The 27535-nt window shown below is 36.2% G+C and overlaps 1 protein-coding gene and 1 long non-coding RNA gene across 2 annotated transcripts; one reads left to right on the forward strand and one right to left on the reverse strand.

Moving 5' to 3' along the window:
* Nucleotides 1-1627: 1627 nt before the first annotated feature.
* Nucleotides 1628-18308, reverse strand: Spesp1 (sperm equatorial segment protein 1). The gene is made up of 2 exons (XM_013358763.4): nt 17915-18308; nt 1628-4793 (listed from the first exon to the last, which is right to left on the reverse strand). The coding sequence occupies exons 1-2, from the start codon at nt 18174-18176 to the stop codon at nt 3709-3711; spliced, it is 1347 nt and encodes a 448-aa protein (XP_013214217.2). The 5' UTR covers nt 18177-18308; the 3' UTR covers nt 1628-3708.
* On the forward strand, nt 18141-27535 carry LOC144377705 (uncharacterized). The gene is made up of 2 exons (XR_013438719.1): nt 18141-23407; nt 27333-27535. It is a non-coding gene; the product is annotated as an uncharacterized LOC144377705 (long non-coding RNA).

The raw sequence follows: 27535 nt of genomic DNA on the forward strand, positions 1-27535 counted from the left end.
GGATGTAGCAAAGACAGTTCTCAGAGGGAAATATATAAGCAGAAAATGCAAACAATAAAAAAGAAAGACTTTTAATAACCTAACTTTATACCTTAGGAAACTAGAAAAAGATGAGCAAATGAAACCCAAAATTAATAGAAGAAAATAATAAAGATTAAAGGTAAAAAAAATAGAAAAAAAGTAGAATTAAACCAAAAGTTGAGAGAAGATTCAAGAAATTAAAATCAGATTTAAAAAATGGGATACATTATAGCAATAGAAAGTATTATGAGAATATTATATGAACCATCGTATGTCAACAAATTGGATATCATGAAATCTAGGACAAATTTCTAGAAAGAGAAAAGCTATTAAAACTGACTCAGGAACAAATAAAAAATGTTGGCATTTTCAATGTGAATTACTGTATCTGTGATTACATCAGTATATTTTTGTGAGCTGAATCTAGTATTTGTTCCTTCCTATATGTTCAATCTTGTTCACTTCAATGTAGAACTAGGAATGCTATAATATGTAGTCAGAGGACTACTAGACAAAAACTACATGTTTTAATTCTTCCAGTTCTTCTTTAAAAATAAAGTTGAAAATTAGCATATACATATTCTATTAAAAAATTAATCAACATGTTCAGTTTTTCAAAGATCTTCATTTAGACTGGGCACAGTGGCTGGTACATGTAATCCCAGATAGATAGATAGGAGGCTGAGATGGAAGGATCACTTGAACTCAAGAGTTTAGGGCCAGCCTGAGTAACATAGCAAGATACTTTTTTAAAAATATATGTCTTTATTTAATAGATATTAGAAGGTTACTTAAAAAGAACTTAGATTTCATGAGTCAGATATTTTAATACAGATGAAGGCAAGATTTTTATTCAAAAATAACTTTCTCTAAGTAAAGGATTAGAGGTTTCATTATGAGCAATTTTTTAATATTATGAGATTTAAAATAACTAGTAGTTTTTTTATTGCATGAAATCAATTAAAAGTTGGCTTTAACTCAAAACACTGTAACTCACCAAAACATGAACATATAAGAGTATTTTACAATGCTTTAATACATTGTAAACATTTTCTCAAAGAGTTTTATACACTCTAGCAGACCAAAGATACTTTGAATGTTCTCTAATTACTTCATATTGCACTAGTATTATGTAATCAGACAAAGTCTCTAAAACTGCAAGTAACATACAGCTACTACTTAAGTGTCTAATTGTGTATTAGACCTTTCATATGTTTCCCTTTCAAACCTTTTAGCTCATTCTCAACTGATATCCTCCTTTTCTACATCATTGGAAAAATGATAGTAGCTACAATCTGGAATTTTCTCACTTGTTTTTACCAAACCTATAAGCCCATTCTTATCTGAATCTTTTCTTCCTCCTTCCCTATTATTCTACCCTCTCTCAGTTTGATGAAGGCTCTCTAAATCAAACTACCCATTTACAGAAAATAGAGAGGACTAGAGAATCTGCTACAGTACTATGCAATCAGCACAATCCATCCTCCAGGAAACAGGACAAATGTAGGCCCCCCCAAAAAGCAGTTTCTTCAACAATAAACTTCAAGGGCGGGGGAAGAAGTGGGAAAGGATATTTGTAGATTAAAAGAGATTTACAAGTCAAATCAACAAATCTCAATGTGTGAAATTTATTTGTTCTTGAGTCATACAAAGAAACTCCAAATTTCCAATTTAACTTTTAAAATTTAAACATTGACTAGATATTTGATATTAAAAACAATTTTTATATGTGATTATACTCTTATATGTATTCTAAAAAGCTTATAGAGATTCATATCATTATATTTAGAGATGAAATGATTAAAGTATTTGGGATTTAATTCAGCATACAGGAAGAGAGCAAAGCAGCAGAGGTATAGATGACAGAAAACTGGCCAACAGTACATATTATTGAAACAGAATGATGGGTATATGGGTCCATTATATCATTATTTACTTTTGCAAATGTTTGACATTTTTAATAGTAAAATCATGTTTAAAATAAACAACAGTAAATAGTGTTTTATGAAATAAAACCTACATATTCCTTTTTATAATACAGCTAGTGGCAATTATTTTTGAACCCCACTACTCCCTCAATCACACATGTCCATTTAATCATCAAATTCTACTGATTTTTTTTTTTTTTTGTGGTTCTGGGGATAGAACTCAGTGCCTTGTGCATGTGACACAAGCACTCTACCAACTGAGCTATATCCCCAGCCCCTTGATTCTTCTTTTAATTGCTGCTTCTTTCCATCTACTCCAGCTAAATTTGGCCTGTGCACAAAGCATGACTATTTATGACTACTTCTAAAATTAGCTAGTTTTTAAAAAATAAACAAAAATATTTGATCATACTAGTTCTTCACTTAAAATCCACTAATAGATTCTCATTGATCATAGGAGAAAGGCTAAAATATCTAACATGCATACAAGGCCCTGCAGGGTCTACTCTGACCCTGTGTATATCCCACTCCATTTCAGGATGCTCTCCCAAGATGCATCCCCATACTCCAAGTACTTTTTGAACCTACCACACTCATTCTCAGACCGGAGCTTTCACCTGCACTCATCCCACGGCTTGGAATGCTCCCTTAACCTAACCGGTAAACACACCCTCTACTTTCGACCTTACCTTAAATACCTCTTTTCCCAGAGTAACTTTCCAATTATTCTTGGTTTAGATGAGGTCAAATATCTTACCTTCATAATAACTTGCCACAACTGAAATTTTCAAGTTGTTGAAATTATTTGCTTAATATTTATATTTCCTGCTATAATGTAATCTCAAAGAGAGAAGGAAATAGGTCTTCATTATTATATCTCCAAAGTCTAGCAAATTTATCCTATTAGAAAATCAATAAATTTTGATTAAACCACAAATGACTAGCTAGATGAAGAAATAAGTATATGAATTTGAATTAATACTGGTCAAATAATGAAACAATTACCTGCACCATAATAATACTATGACCTCAACAGTTGACCTCAACGATGTCAATCATACTTCCTGACAAAACATTTGCAAAGCTTTGATGTGTATGTACACAAATAAGCCAATAGAGAAAATAAGTCAAAATTACTTCATTACAAATTTCAGGTCCTTCATTGATACTCCAAAAGCACTTGACGACAAAAAAACAGGGATGGGTCCTATATCATTTTTCAAAGGAGGCACATATATGTCCAAATAAAAGTAATTCTGATATGAGTCCCAACTGTGCTATCCAGAAAGAAAACTGAGATTCTCTGAATTACTCCCTGAAAGAGCAATAAAAACCATACACATAAAATTATTTCAAACTAGCTACATATGGAGTGTAGTCACAACTCATAAAATGGGTGAATTTAGCTAATCTATTCAAGTAAAATCAATGATTCTTTTTTTTTACAGCAGTGCTGGGGGATTGAACCCAGGGCCTCAGACATTTGATAGGCAGTGCTGCACCACTGAGCTACATCCCCAACTTTAATGTTTTAAAAATTAGATCTTCATAGCTTTTTTAATTAATGAGAAAAAAACTACAAACTCCTGAACCAAATTTTTATTTTAAATTATTAGATTTCTGTGCATATGAAAAATTTTAGAACATGTCATATAAAGATGTTAGTGCATTAAATTATAATAAAAATATTTTAAAACATCTTTGAAATCACTAATATGCTTATTTTCCTGTGAAAGAATACAGTTTGCTTAAACCAACTTTATCGTGGAATATCAAGTAGGTTTAACATTTTTATATTATTGCTTAATAACTTCTTAATAAGATTTTGAGTTTCTACTTGACCTGCACATAATATATTTTTCAATGTAGTGAATACTGTATTAGCCTTTTCTCTCATCTCAGCTGGAACATATTTAATATCTAAATATTCCGGTAATTTATATCTAGAATTATACAGCGTATTAATAACAGTTTCAATGTCAACAATTTGATTACCGGTTCGTCCTTCTGCCAATGCCTCGGATGTATACATTTTTTCTAATCTATATTCTGCTGCTTCTGCTAGAGCAAGGCTTCGTTTCAGGAGCTCTTTAGAGGCTTTAATATACTCTTTATATTCTGGATTATTGCTGTCACCAGGAGGTGCCTGTTGCATTTGTGCATATATTTCTGAAATTTTTCTCAAAATGATATCATTACGCATATTGTCTGAGTGTTGTTCATATATTGGGAATTTAAATCTGCTTGATGCAGAGTCACCTGAGAGCTGGGGAACATCTTCTGAATCTGTCCACAGGTACATTTGAGATCTGCTGGTAGAACTGAGAGTTGTAAATGGAGATAGTTTGGCAGTAGATGATGTGGCAGTAGATAATTGTGTAGTACGTGGTGACAACGTTGAGGTCCGGCTGCGTTTTGTAACTGTCACTGTCTCTGTCTCTGGCTCTGGCTCTGGCTCTGGCTCTGGCTCTGGCTCTGGTTCTTCTTTTTCAACATAAGGTTCTTCCGCATGTAAAACAACAGAAATGTTGTTTGGTCTGATTGACCAGAATGGTGTATTTTCAGTCATTAGTTTCTTCCCTACTCCCGGTGGTGATGTGAAGTCTCTAGTAGAGAAAGGAGTACTTCCTGCACTAACATCCTTGATTAAAACATTATTCTCAGTTGAAGGTGTAACTGTCTCCTCAGATTTTGACCTCTTTGATCCTATAGAATAAAGATTTTTTGGAGACTTTGATTTTTTCTCAGGGCCTGGTTCCCTAGTGGGAACACTTAGTATTAGGTTCTCTAAAACTTGTACGTAATGATTCAAGTTTTGTTCTTCATCACGAGACACAGTAATGCCTTGAAGAAAAAAAAATTAATAATAAAATTTATTATAAATGATACAATGACAGAATCTACTGAACTCAGTTTATCTCCTATGCTGTCACTTAAATTTGAAATAAAGAACCAATAAACAAAGCATCTTACTCTAACTTAAAATTATTTTTATCAGGTTCTTATTAAAATGAATGGGCAAGATTAGTGCAAAAATCACATTAACAGTATTCTTTATATTTTTTTACATATTTTTTCAATGTCAATTAACCTTTGTTTTATTCATTTATTTATATGAGGTGCTGAGAATCAAACCCAGTACCTCACATATGCTAGGCAAGTGCTGTACCCTGGGCCATAACCCAGCCCAAATTCTTTATATCTTTTTACATTTATTCTTTCATGTAACTTATGATTCAACAGGCAACTTACTAAATAAAAATTTTGGTTATATCCTTCAACCAAGTAGTATGTTCCAATGGGCTCAATATTGACTTACTATAGCCAAATATTAAATTTTTAGGAATTTTTGTGAGCCATATGTAAAACATAGGCATAATTAAAAATTAAATTATATTAAAAACAAAGGTAATAATATTAAAAACTCATCACTTCTTAATTTCTTTATTTCATTTTACTATTATATATGCTCTTAGGATTATTTACATCTAGGGTATCAGTAAGATGTACATGCAATATAATGATTTCAGTAAGCACCTATCACTTAATATAATAAACCATTTAAAGTCACATTTATTTTTTATGTTTTAAGTTTCAAGTAGTTATTGGTGCCCAGGATTGAACCCAGGGACACTTAACTACTGAGCCACATCATCAGCCCCATTTTTTTTTTTTTTAATTTTGAGACTGGTCTAAGTTGCTTAAGGCCTTACTAAGTTTCTGAGGTTGGTCTTGAACTTGCAAGCCTCCTGCCTCAGCCTCCTAAGTTGCTGGGATTACAGGTCAAGTAGTTTCTTTTACCTCCTTTATTTTTAATTGACAAAAATATATAAAAGCCATATTTTACAAAGGAAAACAACTTATTTATATATGCTCATGTTTATAAAATATAATGTCCTGAGTGTAGAGTGTTCATAAAGGAAAATACTGAATAAAATGAATATGTAGTTTTTTTAAAAAAAAAATTTAATTTTTATGTGGTGCTGAGGATCGAACCCAGGGCCTTGCACATGTGAGGTGAGTGTTCTACCACTGAGCCATAACCCCAGCTTCCCCCCCCCCAAATATGTAGATTAGTGCAGTGAAATTAAAATCCTTGATTGTTATCTTGGTTCTAGCAGCATGACTTTAGGCAATTACTTAATTTCTCTGAATATTTATTTAAATATAAAATAAAGATATATGTATTTTTATCTCACAGATAAAAATGAGTTGGATTTTTGAAAACACTTCAAAAGCTATAGAGTACTATAGAAGATAATATTATTTTTATAATGGTAACTGCTTATATTTCCTATTTAAAAAAATTAAATTCAAAGTTCCTAGAAAATATAATGTTCCCTAGTAAGATATTCTAAAGTATACTTTGGAGCTTATTTAATAGAAAACATGAAGTTTTCCTGTTAAAGACAGGTACACAGTAAGGATACCTAATATCCCATTACTATTTAACATCATTTGGAGGTACTAGTCAATGCAGTTCGACAAAGGAAAATGTCTGGAGGCATAAGAATTCAGAAGAAAGAGGTAAAACTATCTTTATACACAGATGACATAAATCTAACAGTATAAAAATCAATTGAAAAAATTACTACAATAAAGAGAATTCAGTAAAGTAGCAAGTTATAAAAACCAATATACAAATGTTAACCAGTTAGAAGATAAAATGAGAGAGAAGTTTTCATTTACATAACAAAAAAAGAAACAAAACATCTAATCATTACATTTTAAAAGACATGCCTAAAACCTAGTGTGGCATTGCAAGAAGCTAAATTCATGAACATCTAAAGATAATAGGAACTAGAATCTGAAAGAAGAGTCTTTCCAGAAGTGATTATCCTGGATTATCTGGGTAGACTTTAAATCCAATCAGAAATGTCTTTCTGAGAGACACACAGATTTAAGAGAGAAAAAGATATGGCAATGTGGAGGAATAGGTAGAAATAAAAGTGATGTGGCCACAAGTCAAAGAATGCTGGCAGCCACCAGAAATTGGAAGAGACAAGAATTATATTCCTGGGCTGGGGTTGGGGCTCAGCGGTAGCACACTTGCCTAGCATGTGTGAGGCACTGGGTTCGATTCTCAGCATCATGTATAAATAAATAAAATAAAGGTCTATCAACAACTACAAAAATATTTTTTAAAAAAAGCTCCCTAGAGCTTCCCCAGGGAGGATGACCCTACCAACATACCTTGCTTTGGGTTTAGGCCAGATTACTGGTCTCCAGAATGAGAGAAGAAGCAACAAGTTTGTGGTAATTTATTACATTAGCCATAGCAATATATATAATATAGGAAAATATTAAACTTATGAAATACATAATATAAACATCAACAAATGAAAGATATATCATGCCTTTAGTAAGAAGGCTCAACATCATAAAGATGCTTAGACATCACATAATCTGATAATTTATATATTTTATATGCTTCTAATTTTAAAAACCACTGAATTTTTTTCTAGAGTTACACAAATTAATTATAAAGTTCATTTTGAAGAATAAATAATAACCAAGAAAACAGGCCTTGCCAGATATTAAAATCTGATATTAAAATATTACAAAGCTTTTATTATAAAAACAGTATTAGCATTGGCACATGAACAAGATTAATAAATGGAACAAAAAAGAAAATACAGAAGTAGACCCAAATGCATATGTAAAAATAACTCAAGGTCAGGGAAGGTTTCAATTTATAAATTATTCCAGTTAGTAAATGAAGAAATCATTTATAACATGATCACTTTGTAGTTATTTTCTATGACTGCCATTATTATAAAGATACACAATCAAAACACTATGTGCTTCCTGAAAGAACACAATATCATCTATGAGGTATTTTTTCAAAAGAAAAAGGCAAAGGCAAACCTGATTCCAATGGACCGCGATAGATCTAACCAATATATGAAAAATATACACGACAACAAAAGAAGATATTAAACTCACCATGGGGATATTATCTGCAAAATCTAGACTGTGGGAAACTATAAAGCATTTGATCCAGTTTTTTCAACAACTAAATTGCAAAAGGAAAGGAGGTGGAGGATTATTAACAGGGATATCAATAAATTAAATGCATGATTCTTATACCAATACCATTCCAGTCAAATCAACTGGAAATAAAGAGAAAGATAATAAGAAAAGTTCTGACCAGATATTTGATATTACGGAATCAGTATCTTTTTAGATACAAAATTGCATTGTTTCTATGTTTTGTTAAGTGTTATAAGGGGAATTAGGGAAGAGAATAAGGAAGGAAAGAGGAAAAGAATGTGGATGGAGATAGTATTGATATAAGATTAATCATGACTTAATAGTTGAAGCTGTTTATAGATGTATAGAGATTTTATACTGTTCCATCTATTTGTGGGTATATTTAAATTTTTTATACTACAGTGGTTTTTAAAATCTTTTTGGGAAATATTTCAATTATGAAAAACCAAAGCAAATAGCAAATCATAAGCAAATTTAGAATATACAACCAGCAGAGTTTAGTTGCCATTAAGGAGACACTGCCATTATAAGTCTACTAAAAGCTAGATTTCCAAATAATTTAACTTTTCGTTTCTTAGTGTAAATAATATACCCAGGTAGTCATTAGACAAGTTAGGGTGTCAAAGGACAGGAAATACTAGCTCATTCCTAAAAAAGAAAAAAAAAACTGACATACTCATTAGCTCCTTCTACTGTTACTTAGGCAACACCCAAAAGCCTGTTCATGGCTACCTAGCAACAGAGAACCCTTCCTCCTACCTTGGTTTTCTTCCCTTTGTAATGCCTTTGTCTCCGCATTGATCTGTTCTCATACTCATCTCCACATACTTCCCACCTGTTTTTGTCCCCCCTAAAACATCTACATATGTCACATTGACTTTCTCAGTTATACTAATCGTAACTGTTCTTGGAAATTAATCTGATATTTATAAAAATTTCTGCAGGCAAAGGTATAAAAGATAGCCTCAAATATCCTTACAGACAGACCTGGTCATAGTGAAAACCTGCTTTTCTCCATACGTCAGGAAGTGCTAGGAAGCTAAACAAAATTCAAATTCTTACAAAAAACAGACTACCCTGATAAAGTTGGGTTATTTTACCTCGAATATTTGTAGTCTACAATGGTATAATACCTTCTCTATTTTTACCAGTTAGGGAGCTAAGCAAATAGCAATGTCCCATAATGTGGCTAAGGTAAGAATCTCTTCCAGCTTCAGATATCAGGATGTCTCTCTCCAATGCCTTCTGTAGCAAGATGGCCAACTGCTAAGCAGACTCAAGGTTTTTGCCAGAATTTTCATTTGTGGGGCCAACCTGAGCTTAAGTTGCCTGCACTTCTCTTCTTCTTCAAATAGTACAAGGAGAATTAGCCACATAACCGAAATAATAGGACAGTAAACAAAACTGTACTAACAATTTAGAAACAAATGTAGCAGGAATTCTGAAGGGGAAATTGGAAGACAGTGATTAAAAAGATCATAATAGCTCTCACTGAGTAATTAGTATGTGCAGGCACTACATTAAGGACTTTGAGTGTGAGGAGTGTTTTGATAAAGAGAAAAAGGAAGATAAATAATGTGCCTAAGATTATATTCAACAAGTAAGCAGTAAGGATGGGATTTCAATATAAGCTGTCTTACTCCAAAGCAGGTACACATAACATCTGGACAATGTTGTCATAAAGAAATGCCACAAGAATACTGGCAAAGCAGTAAGATTATGGTAATAAAAATCATCCTTCAGGAATACATCTCTATTTTAAAATACATGTGAATATTAAGATCAATAATTCAAAATTTTGCCCTATTGTCAAAAATGCATTCTTTATATACATCAAGATTTATCTAGAAATATTGAAGATAATACAAATATAATGTTTTCTTACTACAAAATATGAGTGAGAATGGACAGTCAATGACTTAAAAAGAATAAATCCACTTCATACAAAAGTAAAAGGCAAGTTAATTACTTTTGAATTTATTCTGAGGAAACTAAGAACATAAGTTCTTTTTTATAAACCCAGCTTTGTAAGTATCATAAATTTAGAAAATTGTTGTCCTTCATATTTCTGTGCTAGATTTCAAACATTTGTACACATTAAAATATCATGCTTGTAAACTAATTGAGGCTAGTAATATTTTCTTTGGTTACACTGGTTACACAGGGGTGAACTATTGTTTCATTAAGCTATACCTTGAGTTTTGTGTGTCTTGCATACTTAAAATGTTATGCTATAATTTTGTTTGCATTACAGTAACTCTGTTTTCCATTATAGTTACATCATTGTAGTTAAAAACAAAGACACCTGTTTTTTAAAGAACTAAAGTTTACAAAAACTTAGTTTTGCTGGCAGCTCAGAAGGCTGACACAGGAGGATTGCAAATTCAAAGCCAGCCTCAGCAAAGGCAAGGTGCTAAGTAACTCAGTGAGACTCCTATCTCTAAATAAAATACAAAATAGGGCTGGCTTTATATACTTGATATATACTTTATATCAAAACTGCAAAATAATATAGACCAAAGCATTAAAAATCAAATTCCAATATATCTTGACCAAAATTAAAACAGGTCATCATATAATTCCCTTATATGCTCTTATTACTTATTTTGTTCATTTTCAAAACACATTGCCTCTTCCAAAAGCCCCTAATGAAACGGTTTAAAAGAACATATTTGGGTTTCTGCGTCCATGAGGATAGAGAACATGTAGTTGTTCCCCTTTGCTTCGGCTGACATAGTTAAAAATGCTGGTTATTGAACATAAAGCAACCATATAAAAGTTGCTAAGAGAAAAACAAACCACTAGGGTCTTCAGGACAACCAAAATGACACATTTTTCTCTGGGTTTTCTGTTTGCCACATATATTCCACACTGGGGCCTAGAGAGTTTAGCAACCAAGAAATAGCAATGTGCACAGATGTTAAAGACTAAAAAGAGAAAGAAGGTGGTTCAAGATAATCCTGCTCTCTCTGTAACTAAATGCTCAGGATGGGGCAGACTAGCAAGACTTTTAGATCATAACTGCAATGCTCCAGTCAAGTAACAGAGAAAACTGCAGCATTACTCCCATCAGCAAAGGCTAGTAAATGGTGGGGTTCCACCCTTATGGGGCTGTTACAAGATGCTCCAACCCACTGCCCTTATCCCATAAGTACTGCTGCCAAGTAAAAGTTAATACCTTCTCTCTCAATACAGAAGGCCAAATGAGGAGCTCAGACTTTCATCTTCACCCTATGAAAATAAGGCAAAACCCTTCTTCCCCTGCCAAAGTGGGCAAGAGGCCTATTTAAATCAAACCCAAAGATTTAAATAAGATCTAGAGTCAACACAATATAATAACTAAATATACAGGATTAAATTTTTAAAAAATCAGTTTTCATACCAAAAACCAAGAAAATCTAATTTTGAATTTAAAAAAAAAAAAAGATGCCAATACTGAAGCAACACAGAAGTTAGAATTATCCATCTTGGATTTTAAAGCAACCATCATAAAAATGCCTCAACAAAGGCTGGGCGCAGTGTCATAGCCTGTAATCACAGCAGTTTTAGAAGCTGAGGCAGGAGAATCATGAGTTCAAAGCCAGCCTCAGCAACTTAGTGAGGACCTAAGCAACTCAGCAAGACCCTGTCTCTAAATAAAATACAAAAAAGGGTAGGGGTTGTGGCTCAGTGGTTAATTGCCCTCTAAACAAAAAGGAAAAAAAAAAGCATCAACAAGTAATACATACATGCTTGAAACAAATGAAAAATAAAAAATCTCAGAAGAAAAAGAAGAAATAAAGAAGAACCACACTGATAATTTAGAATAGAAAAACAGGGTAACCATTTCAGTAAAAACCTCAGTGGGTAGGCTCCACAGATGAAAGAGTGAAGTGGAAGACAGAATGACGGCAATTACCTGATAGAACAGAGAAAAAGAAGGGTGGGGATGATGAACACAGCCTCAAGAACTTGTGAAAGTATAACAACACAACAACAAAAAAAAAATCTAACATTTGGTGTGATTGGAATCTTAGAGGAAAGGAGGAAAAAAGGGTGGGCCTGAAAATATATTCAAAGAAACAATGGCTAAACATTTCCCAAATTTGGCCAATATAGGAACTTCTAGATTCAAGAAGCTGAAAACCAAACACAAAGAAAAAAAAAAATCTTAAAAGAAGCAAGAGAGATGGGGAAAATAATTTGACAATTCTTATCAGAAATCTTGAGAATAGGAAGGAAATAATGTATTTTTCAAGTGCTGACCAAAAAAGGCCCAGCAATGCAGAATTCCATATTAAGGGAAAACATCCTTCAAGAATGAAAGGATCATTCACTGTCAGACAAGGAGAAATTAAGAGAAGTCGTTACCAGAAGACATACCCTAAAAGACTAGCTAAATGAAGTTTGCCAAGCAAATGGTAAAATGGTAAAAGAAGAAAGGAAGACTAGAAAGGAAGAAAGAGTAACAGAAAGAGGAAAAATATGGGTAAATACTCCCTTTGCCTCTTGAATTTTCCAAATGATGTCTGACAGCTGAAGCAAGGAGTATGTGCCACTCTGATGTGGTTCTGTCAAATGGAATTCTTAAAAAAAAAAAAAAAAAAGGATATCCCTTAATATAAAATGGATACTGATAATGTGTTTTAATACAATTTATGTTTTAAAAACTAAGGTTTAAAACCAAATAATATTGTTAATTTTAAAATGGATTGATATAGGAATAAATATCTGGTAAGTTAAAGGTAGAAGCAAAATGTAGCATATAATAGGAGGAAACTTGGTAGTTCAGTAAAGAGGAAAAGATGAATTTTAAAACATTCAAATAAAGACAAAAACGTTAAAGTTCCATGGAATACATCTGGTCTTTGTGCTTTAAGAACTCTTTATTTATTCACTTTGTCCTTGGGCTATAACTTTAACATGGCAACTGGTGATTACACCCAAAATTTAACCAGGAATTCTTGATGCTCATTTGTTAAAGATTCAAATATAAACAGGATTTCTATTACCACAAGAAAGGAAAAGCAGTGTCTTTATCCATAAAGAACTTAAGTATATAAAACTTAAAATATAAACCCAAGCATAGATGGTATAGATTCTGGCTATGCAGAGTTATGTCCTTAACTCTGGAGAAAAAATTGCTTATATTTTCCATCCAGGTCATATAAATGGATTCACAAAGAATAGAATTCCTTTATTTTACAGCAATTAAAAGCTGCAAGTAAAAACTAATACCTGAAAACTCTCACCATGTAAGAATTCCAGTTAAAACACAAACATCCATCAAATTAAAATAAACTTAAATAACTTTAATATTTCCAATATAAATCAAAGTAGGAATAACTCCTTCATTAGGAGGATGTACTCAATTCATTAGGAGGATGTACTCAAAAAGAATGGTCAAAAGAGCTGGGTTGTAGCTCAGTGGTAAAGTGTTTACCTAGTGTGTGTGAGGCTACAGTTCAATTTCTAGCCTGCAAGCTCACACACACAAGCACCACACAGAGAATGGTCACAAAAGGAAACATAATATACATTATATATGTTATTCATCCAGCAGTTTCCCTGTAAATTATTTAGTTTTGTGCTGATAGACAAAAAACAAGGAGACAGCCAAACAAGGAATTATATTCAGATTACTCAAGTGTTCCATTTAAAGAAATGTAACTTTATGGTTTTGCACTTCCTGGTATTTATGTTATATGGGCTTGCCCTATGTGACTTGTCTTGGCCTATAGGACACTACCAAGTCCAGCACCAATGGGCTTGATAAAATGTTTTCATATTGTTGCTTGTAAAGATTCCTCTTGGAAGCCAGCTAATGTGAAACCTAGGCTAGATAGTGAAAGACAAGAAGTCATGGAGAGAAAGACCTTGAAAGACAAAAAGCCATCTTGGGTCTCTCATCCCAATTGAGTGTTCAATTGAATGCAGCTGTATGAATGACCTCAGCTATACCAAATGAAGCAGAATTGCCCAGCTGAGCCTAGTTAACTCATACAATCATGAAAAATGATAAATGTGGGGGACGTCTTTCATGTTACCATAGGTAACCAAAATAGTTTTATTAAATTTGTTTTTTAAAAAGGAATTAAAGTTTGGTTTGGGTGAAGAGTTAAAAAATCAAAAACTTTATCTATGTGTAATGTTAAAATATAATAGGACACAACATAAATTCCTGACCTTAAATTTTATCTCTTTTAGTTCTATTTAACTACAATGACTCAAATAACAATATCATTTCACAACACAAGTCTGTTGTATCCTAGGTGCTTTTGTCTTTAATATCACATTATACTATATTTCCTTGGAAGCATGACTAATTCCATTCAGAGCAGGGGAGATACAAAGTGGGACAACCAGTTAATGTCACTAAATAAGAAATCTTTAAAAATATATTGGGATCTTGTGTACATCCACAATACTGGGCTCCTAATAAGATATATTTCCATGCTTGTATAAATATATCAAAATAGATTCTACTATCATGCATAACTAAAAAAGGAACAAATAAAATAAAATATATGGGATCCTACCAAAGGAACAGAGAAAACAGATTGCAGTGGCTCCACCATGTCAAGACATGAATATTTAGCCTCAGAAAAAAAATTAAATAACTTGTTTTAAAAAGTCACAAATACATAATGATCCTAAAAAAGAAAAATTTTTTAAACAACTTGTATTATACCTCTTTTATTCATAAAGTGAAATTGTTGCTTAATTTTAAAATTTACATACATTATAAGGAGATTAAAGTATCTCCATTTAAGGGCTAAAATGATCAAAAGAACAAAAAGACAGAACATTTTCCCCCATTAAAACATTAATGGATAGGCTAATGAAACTTCCTCCTTCTCCCCTAAGGCCTTTCTGGACATTCACCAATTAGAGGACAAGCTCATTATCTCAAACATTAGGAAGTGTGTTAGTACATTCCATTCACAGGTTTGGGAGACCTTCCTGAGTGCCTTAGCCTTGAGCACTGAAAGATGTAAAGTGAACCTGCAGCACTAAAAACCAAGTGAATTTTACCTTTAGAGTGTACTTAAAATAAATGTTTTCTCTCATTGTATTTAGTGATAGATTTTAACAATTATTGCTAGTTGCCTCCTTAATATTTCCCTTGCCTTGTTTGGCTCATTAGGACAAAGGACAAGGATGCAGGTCAAAGACTCACATATTGTACTTCCTTTTAATATCAATCTAGAGAAGCAAGTTAAGAGGTTTTGTCACTCTAAACTGACACCTACCATTAACTCTATTTTTGCTGATCTATATGAAGAGATGCCTAGAAAAAACAATTTACTCATGAAAATTAAAAAAATATATCCCCCAAACTACTATTTCACAGGCTTGTGTGTGTAGCTTCAGGCCCTTATTTTAGTGACATGAAATTTTAAAAAGCAAATTATATAATTTTAGTAATGGTTAATATTAGGTAGTAAAGCAAGCTACAGTGAAAATATATTAAAGATGAATGATTTTAAATTAGAAAATATTTCAAACTAAAACTGAAAAATCAGATATAAGAAATTAATTTAATATATAAAAAATTAAGTATATAGGATATTTACCCAGCACCATCAGGATGTGTGTCTATGTAGGAAAGCATATACCCAAGCCTCATTCATGTCAGGACAAATTTAGATTAAACCAGAACTGAAGTTTTTTTCAACATATATATATTTAATATGCCTATGATTGTTGAATAAGATAAATTCAAAACTGTTCTTGTAGTTTAGGAAAAAAACCATCAGAACTGCAATTTTCATTATAAAAACCTATCTTATCATTGGCATGAGAGAGCATTATTTTATTTGACTTTCTCATCAATAGTTGTTCCAATAGTGGCCATATAAAAGAAGGCTTAATTGATTTAAATTAAACCTAATAACATAAGCCTAGTTTCACTGGTATACTTATTTTTTTAATTAAAAGAGAGAAAGAAAGAATAAGAAAGAAGGAGAAAGTAGTCATGTAATATTACCCTACATAACTCTTTTTTTTATAACTTTATTTTATTTATTGATATGTGGTGCTGAGGATCAAACCCAGGGCCTTGCAAATTCGAGGGGAGTGTTCTACAGCTGAGCCATAACCCTAGCCACTACCCTACAAAATTCTTAATCTATTTTTGTGGAAAAGAAGTAAATCCCATTTTCCAAGATATCTTCTATGATCTACAATCTGGTTAGTTAGTTATTTGTCTTATACTATTTACATATTCAACACAAAATCATTCTTTTTTCTGAGAAATGTCTTCATTTCCTAACAGCCTTAAAGAATCTTAGCTAAAGGGGTGCAAAGAAAAAGAACAGGCCACAAAATTGTATAGTTAGGCAGGAGATTGCACTGCATAAAGTGAGTATCCAGGACTGCTGAATAGCAGTTCCAGGCTGTACTGTATGACAGTTAATGTCACTTTTTAGTTAAAAATTTCCATATACTTTAGTCAACTGTGACCTACTGCTCTACTACTACCAAAATGCAATAATAGTATTAGTAATAAGAATCACCAATTATCCAGAAAAGATAATTATCTTCATTGTGTTTTGCTCATTTATGGCAAAGAAGAAAAAAATTACAAAGATTTTTATTAAAAACAGCTAAAAATCATAAGTGTTACTTGATTTTTTGGAGGGATGGCGATACTGGAGATTGAACTTAGGGGGACTTGACCACTGAGCCACATCCCCAGGCCTATTCTGTATTTTATTTAGGGGCAGGGTCTCACTGAGTTGCTTAGCACCTCCCTTTTTCTGAGGCTGGCTTTGAACTTGCAATCCTCCCGCCACAGTCTCCAGAACTGATTACAGGCGGATGCCATCAGGCATAAGTGCTAGTTTTAAAGGGCTAATTTTAACTACTAAGACACTTCCTCAAGAACTTTTCCCACTACTATTCATGATAATTTAGGTTGTGTTGCATTTTAATTTTTAAATCTAATTTTCAACTACAATCCTGTTAACAAGTCTGAAATATAGGTCTGCATACTTAACATGCACTATAAGACTCTTTCACACATACCCCGTTGAGTGAATTTTATTTATTAGTTTGGTTAAACCAAACTAACGTTATTAAATACTGCAATGAATTACAGTTAAGACTAGATGAGCAGGCCTCACAGTTATTATCTGGAATATCATTATCAGAGACCATACTTAAACACCTCCAGATGTCCCCAAGATGTTGGTAATGTAGTGAAGTCTCAGCACTGCTGAATTTGACCTTAATGGTTTTCAGCTCTTGGGGAGGAACAAAAGAGCTCCTCGGTAAGATCTAAGTTAGAATTCTGCTTAGCTAAGGCTTCTCAACCCTTGCACGCCATGACGCACTTTGTGGGAATGAGTGAGTGAGTATTCTAGACGGTAGCTCCCAATCTGCATGCTAACTTTGGCCATCCTTTGACCATTGGGTTCAGACAACCTTTTCATGTTAAAAGGCGGGGTTGTAATGATTTCCAACTCTGCAAGCCACACTGTGTGCGTGTGCTACACGCCTTTCCACTGCAGGAAAGCAGAATAACTGCTGCTGTGTCTCATTGAAACTTAATATTTATGAGCAGTGAAATCTGAACTTTTTACTTTTTCACATGTCCTATTTATGTTTTGAAATGTCAAGGCCATTCTGGGCAGATCAGCCAAAAACAGGCTGGCATCGCAGGGAACGCGTCCTCCTCCCCTGCTGTCTCACCCAGGCGTCTGGAAGAGGCCCAGGGTGGCACAGGGCGAGTCTCCCCGCGGAGGAGGCCACACTCCAAGGGCTCCGCCTGCCCGACAGCGCCTCCCGCACGCTTGCGGTCCCGGGTCCGCCTTGTGGCGGCGCGGGACGCGAGCAGGGGGACACATCTTGGCGCCGGGCCAGCACCCTGGACATTGGGGCAGGAGGAATGCCGGACGCGGGAAAAGCAAGAGCCGCACTTCCAGTGGCCGAGACCTGGAGGCTGTCCGAGGACCCTCGGGTCGCCGCCGCCTAGGCCGGTCACTCACTCGGAAACGCCGGCGCTGACGAAGGCCATAGCAAAAGCGCGACTAGAAGGACCACGGGCTTCATGGGCGTCGTCCGCAGCACTCCGCCATGCGACGGGAACGTCCTGGGCCACCAGGCCGGGTACCTCGGGGCTGAAAGGGAAGGGTCCCACCTCAGGGCCCGGGGCGCCCCACAACGGTCGGGTCGTCGCCACCGCAACGTAGCGGCGGCGTGGGGGAGGGGTGGCGCCGAGGTCGGCCCTGCGCGCCCGCCAATGCGCATGTGCGCGCGGCCTCTGGAGCGGGCGCGGAATGAAGGGTCGTGACGCCGGCCCCACGCTGCGGGGTCTCACGTGGGGACACAGCCCTGGCCAAAACCCCGGCCCTGCGCAGGAGGAGCTGTCCGGTGTCTGAGACAACCTGGCAATTAAAAAAAAAAAAATAGCGTGAACTGGCTATAATAGAGGGAAGCACCCCGCGCCTCTCAGCGCTGAGGCAGATGTCCTGCTGTCCCTAGGGCTCCAAATGGAGGAGCACCCCAAGAACTGAAGACAGTAACCATAAAGCATCATCTAAAAAATGAAAACAGCTCAGGCTAATTGCATGGGGGGAGGTAGGCAAGTGCATTAAAGTACTTAAGGGGCTTAGGTAGATTGTCTAGTTGGTTTCCAAAAGATTGTTTCTTTGATAATGGGAGAGTGTGACTACAAAAGGGGTCATGAGATAGCTTTGGAGAGTTACAGGCAATGGTGGTGGCCATAAGAATCTATACTTGTGTTAAAATTTTTAGAACTGTACACCAAAAAATACATCTTACTGTACAATTATTTTTTAATTGACATATATTTACATCTTTGCCCTGGGAAGCAGGATGTTGGTATTGAGCTGGGGAAAGTTGTAATTAAATTTGCAGGGTATTGAGCTGGGGAAAGTTGTGATTAAATTTGCATTTCAAAAGTCTCACTTTTCCTGCAGCCTCTAGAATGGGTTGAATTGGCACATGCTCACAATTCCAGCAGCTCCGGAGGCTGAGACAGACAGGAGGCTTGATAGTTCAAAGCCAGCCTCAGCAAAAGCGAGGAGCTAAGCTACTCAGACCCTGTCTCTAAATAAAATGCAAAATAGGACTGGGGCTGGGGGGGGGGGGAGATGTGGCTCAGTGGTCGAGTGTCCCTGAGTTCAATTTCTATTCCCCCCCCCAAAAAAAATGGGTTGAAGGGAAGCAAGACTAGAGACAAAGAGCCAAGTTAGGAGGCGGTTCTAGTAATCCAGGTATGGACTGATAAGGGTCTAGACTCCTGGTGGCAAAGGACATGGACATGTGGACAGATCTGAGACATTAGAACTAACATCAACAAGATTAGGGTGTTGTTTGAATGTGGAAATGAAAAGAGGAGGAGGTGATACCCCCATTCCTCTGGGAATGGGGTGGTACCATTTACTGAGATGGACAACAATTCAGGCACTTACAGGAGTAGAGCAAGATGATGGGGGAGAGGAGTTTGTTTTCATCATTGTTATAGTGAGGTGGGCTTGGGATTTCCTCCCACAGTGGCCTGTCCAGTGAGAGGATGGATGTGGGGCCCTGGAGAGAGCTGAAATGGAAGTGGAGGTTTGGAAGGCATCCAGCATCTAGAATTGGGGATATCTGCAGAAAGTCTGTAGAACAAGTAGGCTGTAGAGCCTAGGAAAGATTCCTGGGAAACATGGCATGCTGGAGAGCAGGATGGACCTGCAAACACCGAAAGTGGGGCAAGGAAACCAGGAGAACCAAGAACCTTTGTGGAAGAGTAGGAGTTTCAGACTGTCAAATACTTCTGAGAAGCCAACAAAAGAAGGACTTCATTTAGCAATGAGATCGTTGACAGAAGTAGTTTCAGTGGTGTGGCTCAGGCAAAAGCCAGGCCACAGTGAGTTGAGAGATGAGTTAGAGGTGATAAAGTGGTGACAGCACAGTATAGACAACTTTTCAAGATTGGTGCATGAGTCTTCAATGCACTTCAGCAGTGCTCAATCCACATACAGCAGCATGCTACAATCAAACAATTGCAACTACTTGGAAAGCAATCTGGAATATGTAACAAAAGAATTAACCTATAAACACTATGATATACTATAAATTCAGGGGGAGAAAACTTTGTGTTCTAAAATAACCATAATCTATGATTATGATCTATGATAATCAAAATACAAATTGAAAGAATGATAAAGTTATGGAATGAATGTTTGTGTCCCCCACCCCCATTCACATGTTAAAATCCTAACCTCCAGTGTGATAAGGAGGAATAGGAGCTTTTGAGGTGTTTGGTTATAGGGGTGGAGCCTTGAAGAATGGGATTAGTATTTTTGTAAGGCAGCTCCCTGAACCCTGCCTCCATGTGAGGATTCAGTGAAGACAGTCATTTGTGAACCAAGAAGTGACTCCCACCAGGTACCAAATCTGCCAGTGCCTTGATTTTGGACTTCCCGATTTCTAATTGTGAGAATTAATATTTGTTATTTAAACCATCTAGTCTATGATATTTTGTTACAGCCGCCTATATAGACTAAATGGCGAAACCTTCTCGTAGTGGATCGTATTTTAAGATATTAACTAAGCTCTCACCTTCTTTGGCTGCCTTGTACCATTACCTTTTTTTCTGTATTGAGACACTGGTAATAATCTTCTTAATATACTTGCTACAGGGAAGGATAGCTAGAATCTCAAACGAGGAAGATTTCTGGGAGCAGAAAAGAGGGGTTGAAGTGTGTACATGGAACCGCCCAACACGTATTGGGAGTCACTGAGAAGGCTTCTGTCTCTTTCTTTTCTGGGGAAACTGCCAACTTTTCAAACACACTCTGCATCCAACATGGGGCCAAGTACTTACGCAGGTCTGGCTGACTCAGTTGCTTTCGTAGACAGTCTAGGCAGACTGCTCACCAGGAGAGCTCAAAAATGCTGAGCAAGTTCCTCTCACCTCAGGAAGGCCTACAGTGTAGACCAGAAGGAAGTCAAGTATATGGATAATTACTGACATACAGCAAGTACTCATTAAATATTAGCCTGAGCAGGGGCCGACCTAATTCTGATTATAATGAATAGAATATGACAAAAGCAATGGGATGTCACTTTGGAGATGAAGACACAAAAAAACTATGTCTTCCATCTTGAGCACACCCTGTTGCTCTTGACTTACTGAGGGAAGGCAGGTGCACTTGTTAAGGAGCTGATATCTTCAGCCCACCACTAGGGATGACAATCATGTGAGTGAACTTGAAACAGATCCTCCCCAGGCAAGCCTGGAGATGACCACAACTCAACTGACATCTAGATTACAGCCTCAGGAGAGACCCCAAGCCAGAGGCATTGGACTAAGCCACACCCAAATGCCCAACCTACAGGAACTGAGATAATAAATGGTTGTTGTTCTGTGGAGGCAAAAGCATTTGCCCAAGCAAGAGCTGCAAACAAGTGCCTCTGTCAGTTTGCTCCTTGAAAGAGGATGCATGTGGAAAAACATCTGCATTTGGCTACACCATTTGATTGAATTTAAAAATCATTCTTCTTCAAGATCCATTCATTTTCATCAACCATTCAAACTGGCAGGTTAGGTGTATCTTTAAATCTCTGATGGTGTTACTTATTATAGCTAGACTCCAAGGGACTGATAGACCTTCTATTTGGACTGGGGGAAGGGGAGGAGAATAAAGCTCTGTGGGTATAAATTCAGGTTAAAATTTCTTTAATCACTTCACCCCAATAAGCCCTGCTCTAACCCATAAAATAATATGGTCCTCTGAATCTGTGGGAGTTAGCATAGCTACCCGACTGTCAATCTCAGAGGAGTAAGACTTCCCTTTTTTTAATCTATAAAGGACCAGAACCCATTCCCAGAAGGAAAAGTCAAGGAGTTAGGAGTCACAAGCACATTCCTATGATTCTACCACTGAATTCTTTCTGGAGGTTTCTGGCTTTTCCTTTCACTTAGAAGATTCTGCATTAGTCAACAGACTGGGCTTTTGGAATTTAGTGAGGAGTTGTAAGTGAAAGGATCAAGTGAGATGTCTGTTTTGTTATGCTTCAATTTGGGGTTATTTTTTGCTTGTTTGTTTGTTTAACTGTATAAATCACATAAGAACTTAGCAGCTTTTGTCTTGTGAACTATCAAAAAGGAAATGGTGAATGAAGCAACGTATATTTTTATGGTGGAATTCTGGTTTAAAAGAATGAATTTTAACTCTGTATTCTCTGTGATCTGTACTAACAGAAAAATTTCTAAAATATAGTATTCAATGGGAATAAAAACAGTGCAGGATGGGCTGGGGTTGTGGCTCAGAAGTAGAACGCTTGACTATCATGAGTGAGGCACTGGGTTTGATCCTCAGCACCACATAAAATAAAGGTATTGTGTCCACCTATAACCAAAATAAATAAACATTTAAAAATAATACAGGAAAACATATATTTGTATTTATGTAAAATCATAGTACAGTTATGTCTATACATGAAATCACCACAAATTATTTGGGAAAGAAATAGAGCAAGATGAAAACAATGTTAGTTTCCAGGAAGAGAAATGGGAATGAGGAGAACAGGAAATTCCAAAAGGAGAATTTTACTTTTTACTCTTAAGTATTTTTTTTTGAATATTTGTTTTTTAGTTGTACACGATACCTTTTTTTGTTTATTTGTTTTTATGTGGTGCTGAGGATCGAACCCAGGGCCTACCATGTGCTAGGTGAGCGCTCTACCACTGAGCCACAACCCCAGCCCCACTCTTAGGTATTTTTATTATCCCTTGAATTTTTCTAAACAAGATTACACTGTATTTTTTTCATTGCTTATGTAGATAAAAATAAAAACAATAACTTTTTACAAAATCCAGATGCTTGGAGAAAGGAGGCCCATAAGTAGAAACATGAATCTGGTGCCTCATGCTTTTCCTTACTAACTTCACTGAATTTTTTAAAAATTTTTTGTGTGTGGGGGTACAACTGGGGATTGAACACAATGACATTCTCTATCACTGAGCTATACTCCCAGCCCTTTTTATATTGAGATAGAGTCTCACTAATTTGCCAAGGCTAACTTTGAACTTGTGATCCTTCTCCTCAGTCTCACAAAAATCTGGGACTACAGGCAGGTACCATATTTCCATCCCATATTTCCAAACTGCTATGCCATGGCATTACTTCATTGAATTACTGTATTTTATGCTTTTGCAAGCCACTCATGCCTAGACCAAGATCTTTGAAGAAGGGAGCCAGGAGGTTGTCCCTGTATTGTGTCTTCCCAGCCCAGCTAAAATCTTGCATCCACCAAGTGTTCAATAAACCCATGTTTGAGTTCTATTGGAAATAAAAGCTTTGGAATTTCTGTGTAGGCTTTTGCAGAATCCTAAAAGGAGCTAATTACAATGACCTAAATATTGAGACAACTTCTGGTATATTTCTTAGACTCCAGAAGAAACTCCTCTACTCTATGAGAAGTTTATGTGACTCCTACTGTGTGACTTCATTATTTAATCCCAGGTAAAATTAGTGACATATCGTCTCATCTGGTTTTTTTGTTTGTTTGTTTGTTTGGTTGGTTGGTTGGTTTTGGTTTTGGTTTTGGTGCCCAGAATTGAACCCAGGAGTGCTTAACCACTGAGCCATATCCCCAGTCCTATTTTGTATCACTGAGTTGCTTAGGGCCTCACTAAGTTGCTGAGGCTGGCTTTGAACTCTCAATCTTCCTGCCTCAGCCTACTGAGGCTGAGATTGAGGTGTGTGCCACCACACCTGGCCCTTCATCTGTTCTTTTCTATATATACCCTGAAAGTAATTTTGGAAAATAAATTCATGATTATGGAATTTCTGTGAAAGGGAATGCACCAGCATCCATATCTACCAATAGTGTAGTAAATTACTAATACATGTCAAATATCATGTTTTAAACCCACGTGCTTTGTTTTTTCTGCCTACTCTCCCTTAATGATCCCACCCTGGGTTTTCGATAACGGACTTTTAATGCACTTCTAAAACCCACATTTGTTGCCTTTGTTGTTTCCCCTGTCAACCAATAGATTTGAGTAAGTAGGCCATGGATATCCAGAGACATGTTTTTCTCCATAGAGGAAAAAGCATATTCGAGAAATCCTTCCTCCATCATCACAAGTTACACATTAACCCCCTCTGGGACCAACACACAGGGCAGTTCTGATATAGCCGTTACCTACTTAATTAACACCAATGCCTTTTTCACATCTCGGTTCTCAAATATTACTTCCTAATAGCACTTGGTCTACTGCCTAGAAAAATAGTCAGAATCTGATACTTATTAAATGAATGAACCCACCCATCTCTCTATCCAGCCATTTAATCCACTCCACCATTCTCAAAATCTCCACTCTCAGCACCAGAGGCATAGTCAGAGAAGGACTAAAGCCACGTGGGGGCAGCAGAGCCTCACCCACCGCAGGAGGCATTGGCAATCACTTCAGAGTATCTCCAGCTGTGAATCTTAACTGGATTTTGATTTTGCTATGCTGGAACATGTTTTGTTTTTGTGTATTTTGCTTTATTTCCATGCTTTGCATTCTACATGCACAAATAGCATGTACTAATGTTTAAATGATTTAATAAGAACAGTCATTGTTCTCCAAACTAGATTTTTTTTCAGTGCTGCTGTCTAGAGGAAAGCTGCACATCCAGTCTTCCTCTGTTAAAGCCAGTCCCTGTGCAGTGTAGCTGCGTAACTGACAGTTTTGGATTGAAATCAGTTTGTGAAATGAGACCTGGGAACACACAGAAGAGGCAGGCTGTTCCTTGGGCGTACCTTCTTTCAAAAGTTCTGCCCCACCTGAGGCAGGTAAAATGCATTTTTTTAAAAAATTCACTATTATAGGACTCCAAATCGGATCCCTGATTCTTTTCATTTTAATAAATGGATGTCAAAGAAATCCTGAATGGGGGTAATTGGAAAGGAGTTACAAGCATGTGAGTTTTTGTGTCTTTTTAGTTCTGTCCAGGTTAACTCTCTCTTTTGCCTCTATCTTAATGTGCAGCCCCATGAAATCTGAGAGGGAAACTGGTGATTTACAGAGATGTCAAAACAATGATTTATTGTTCTGTGGATCCATCAACCCAGGAGGTCCTGAAATTTTAAAGGAGTCTTCAATACAAATTTAATTAGAATTCACTTAGGTTTTAAGAAATAAAATATGTCCACAATAAATAAAGAGATGTTTAAGGACAGAGATGATGATGATGATGATGATGATGATGATGATGATGATGTGTGTGTGTGTGTGTGTGTGTGTGCGTGCGTGCGTGCGCGCGCTCTCGCACGCATGCCTCTCAGAGACTTTTCACAGTGCCTGGCAGAATGTGGGATCTGCAGGTATGTACTGAATAATTTGTGACACTTTCTGGCAGGTGCCACCAAATCAAACAGAAGGTAACTTTGAGTAAGGCAGATCTTAATCTCCTTAGATGTCATTTTCCTTACCCCTGAAATAATAACTGTACTTTCATTAAAATTTGTGGACCCCATATTTCCTTTTACACTCACAAGTCTGGGAGCATAGGCTAAACACATATTGGCATCCAAATTCCATAGATGAGGAAACTAAGGCTCAAGTTAAATGATTTGACCAGGTCACCAGGCCACATGCCGACCCACTAAGTCTATAGGAGCAGGTCCTTTGGCTCTTAACACAGCACATGTTCCCTCAGCCACTCTGGGTTACAAGAGATCATTGGATTAGTCAATCTCCTGGAGCCTTTCTTCTAGATCCAGCAATGGTTTGCAGCCCTTACTGAGCATAAATGCAGAAACTATAAAAAAGAGCCAGTAATCAAGATTGTGGTATTGGCAGAAAACAGAATAAAAAATCCAGAAATAGAGCTACACAAATATGTCAACTGATTTTTTAATGCAAATGATAGAGAAATGATAGCATTTTCCACAAAGGATGCTGGAGCAATGGGACATGCATAAGTAAAAACATGAACACCACCCAAATATCACACCTTACACAAAAATTAATTCCAAACAAATCCCAGATGTTAATGATTTAAACTTCAAGGAAAAAACAGGAGAAAATCTTCAGGTCTTAGGATTAGGCCAAAAGTTCTTAGACTTGACACTAAAATCATGACCCATAAAAGAACAAAAATGACAAATTTGACCTCATCAAAATTTAAAGACTGTGCTTTTTGGAAGATCCTGTTAAGAGGATAAAATACACTATAGACTCAGCTAAAAATATCTGCAAATCACAACTCTGACAAAGGACTAGTTTTAGAATACATAAAGAATTCCTTGGTAGGGGCAGGGGTTGTTGCTCAGTGGTACAGTGCTCTCCTACCACGTGCAAGGCATTGGGTTCAATCCTCAGCACATAAATAAAATAAAGGTATTGTGCCCAACTATAACTAAAAAAAAAAAAAAAAAAGGAATTCCCAGAGCTGGACTTGTGGCTCAGTGGTAGATTGCTCACCTAGCACGCATGGGGCACTGAGTTTGGTCATCAGCACCACATAAAAATAAAATAAAGATATTGTGTCCACCTAAAACTAAAAACTTAAAATAGTATAAAAAAAATTCCCAAAACTTGACAATTAAAAAGTCATTTGGAAAATGGGCAACAGACACAACCAGACACTTCAGTCTATACAGATGACAATCAGTACACATGGAAAGATGTTTGACATTATTGGCCATTAGGAAAAGGCAAATTAAAGCTATCATGACATATCACTATACCCATCTCAAAAAGACTAAAATAAAAATAGTGACAACAAATGCTGCTGTGGATGCAGAGACACCGGATCACTCAATTTAAACATGCCACTTAAATATGACTCACTTAAATATGACATGCCACTTAAATATAACGTGTACTCTTGGACACTTCACCATGAAGATTGAAACTTTAGATCCACAAGAAGCCTGTACATGAATTGTAATGACAGCTTTATTTATTATAACCAAACAGCTAGGCTGTTCATCAGTGGGCAAATGGTTGAACTCTCCAAACTCTCCATAACACCGCAGACCAAGGGATACTACTCAACAATTTTTTTTATAACTTTCTTTTATTTATTTATTTATGGTTCTGGGGATTGAATCCAGGGCCTTGTGAATGTGAGGCAAGCACTCTACCAACTGAGCTTTAGCTCAGCCCAGCAATTAAAAGAAAAAAATGAACCATTGATAACATGTGGCAACTTGGATGAATGAATTTCTAGGTAATTTTGCTAAGTAAAAAAAAATTCAATCCCCAAAGGTTACATGTTGTATGATTCTATTTACATAACATTCTTGCAATGACATAATATAGAAATAAAGAAAGAGAGGCACTGAAAGAAGCATTAAGTTCTACTATTCCTCTCAGATGTCACTCTGAAGGTACAGCTCCTGGAAAACAGCCATCTCTTTAGGTTGACCTGTCATGGATGTTTCCTACAGATGGAATGATCCAGAAAGAGTTTACCCAAAGTCCCAGCATCAGCGTGGACAATAAGAGGAGACGGAAGTCAGGAATCTCCACTGCTTGCTATCTGCCAGCTCTGCCAATAAAGATGACATGACTTTGGGAAAATCACTTCACTTCCAAGGGACTTGATTTCCTCACCTATGAGATAAATAAATTCAGCTAAGAAAACCCTTAA

Source organism: Ictidomys tridecemlineatus, chromosome 5 (assembly GCF_052094955.1).
Source record: "Ictidomys tridecemlineatus isolate mIctTri1 chromosome 5, mIctTri1.hap1, whole genome shotgun sequence".
NCBI lineage: Eukaryota > Metazoa > Chordata > Mammalia > Rodentia > Sciuridae > Ictidomys > Ictidomys tridecemlineatus.

Coding starts and splice junctions, on each gene's coding strand:
- Spesp1 (XM_013358763.4), bottom strand. CDS start 18,176: ATGCGCATTGGCGGGCGCGCAGGGCCGACCTCGGCGCCACCCCTCCCC. Junction 4,794..17,914: donor GTCAGCGCCGGCGTTTCCGA/GTGAGTGACCGG, acceptor TTTTTCTTCAAG/GCATTACTGTGTCTCGTGAT.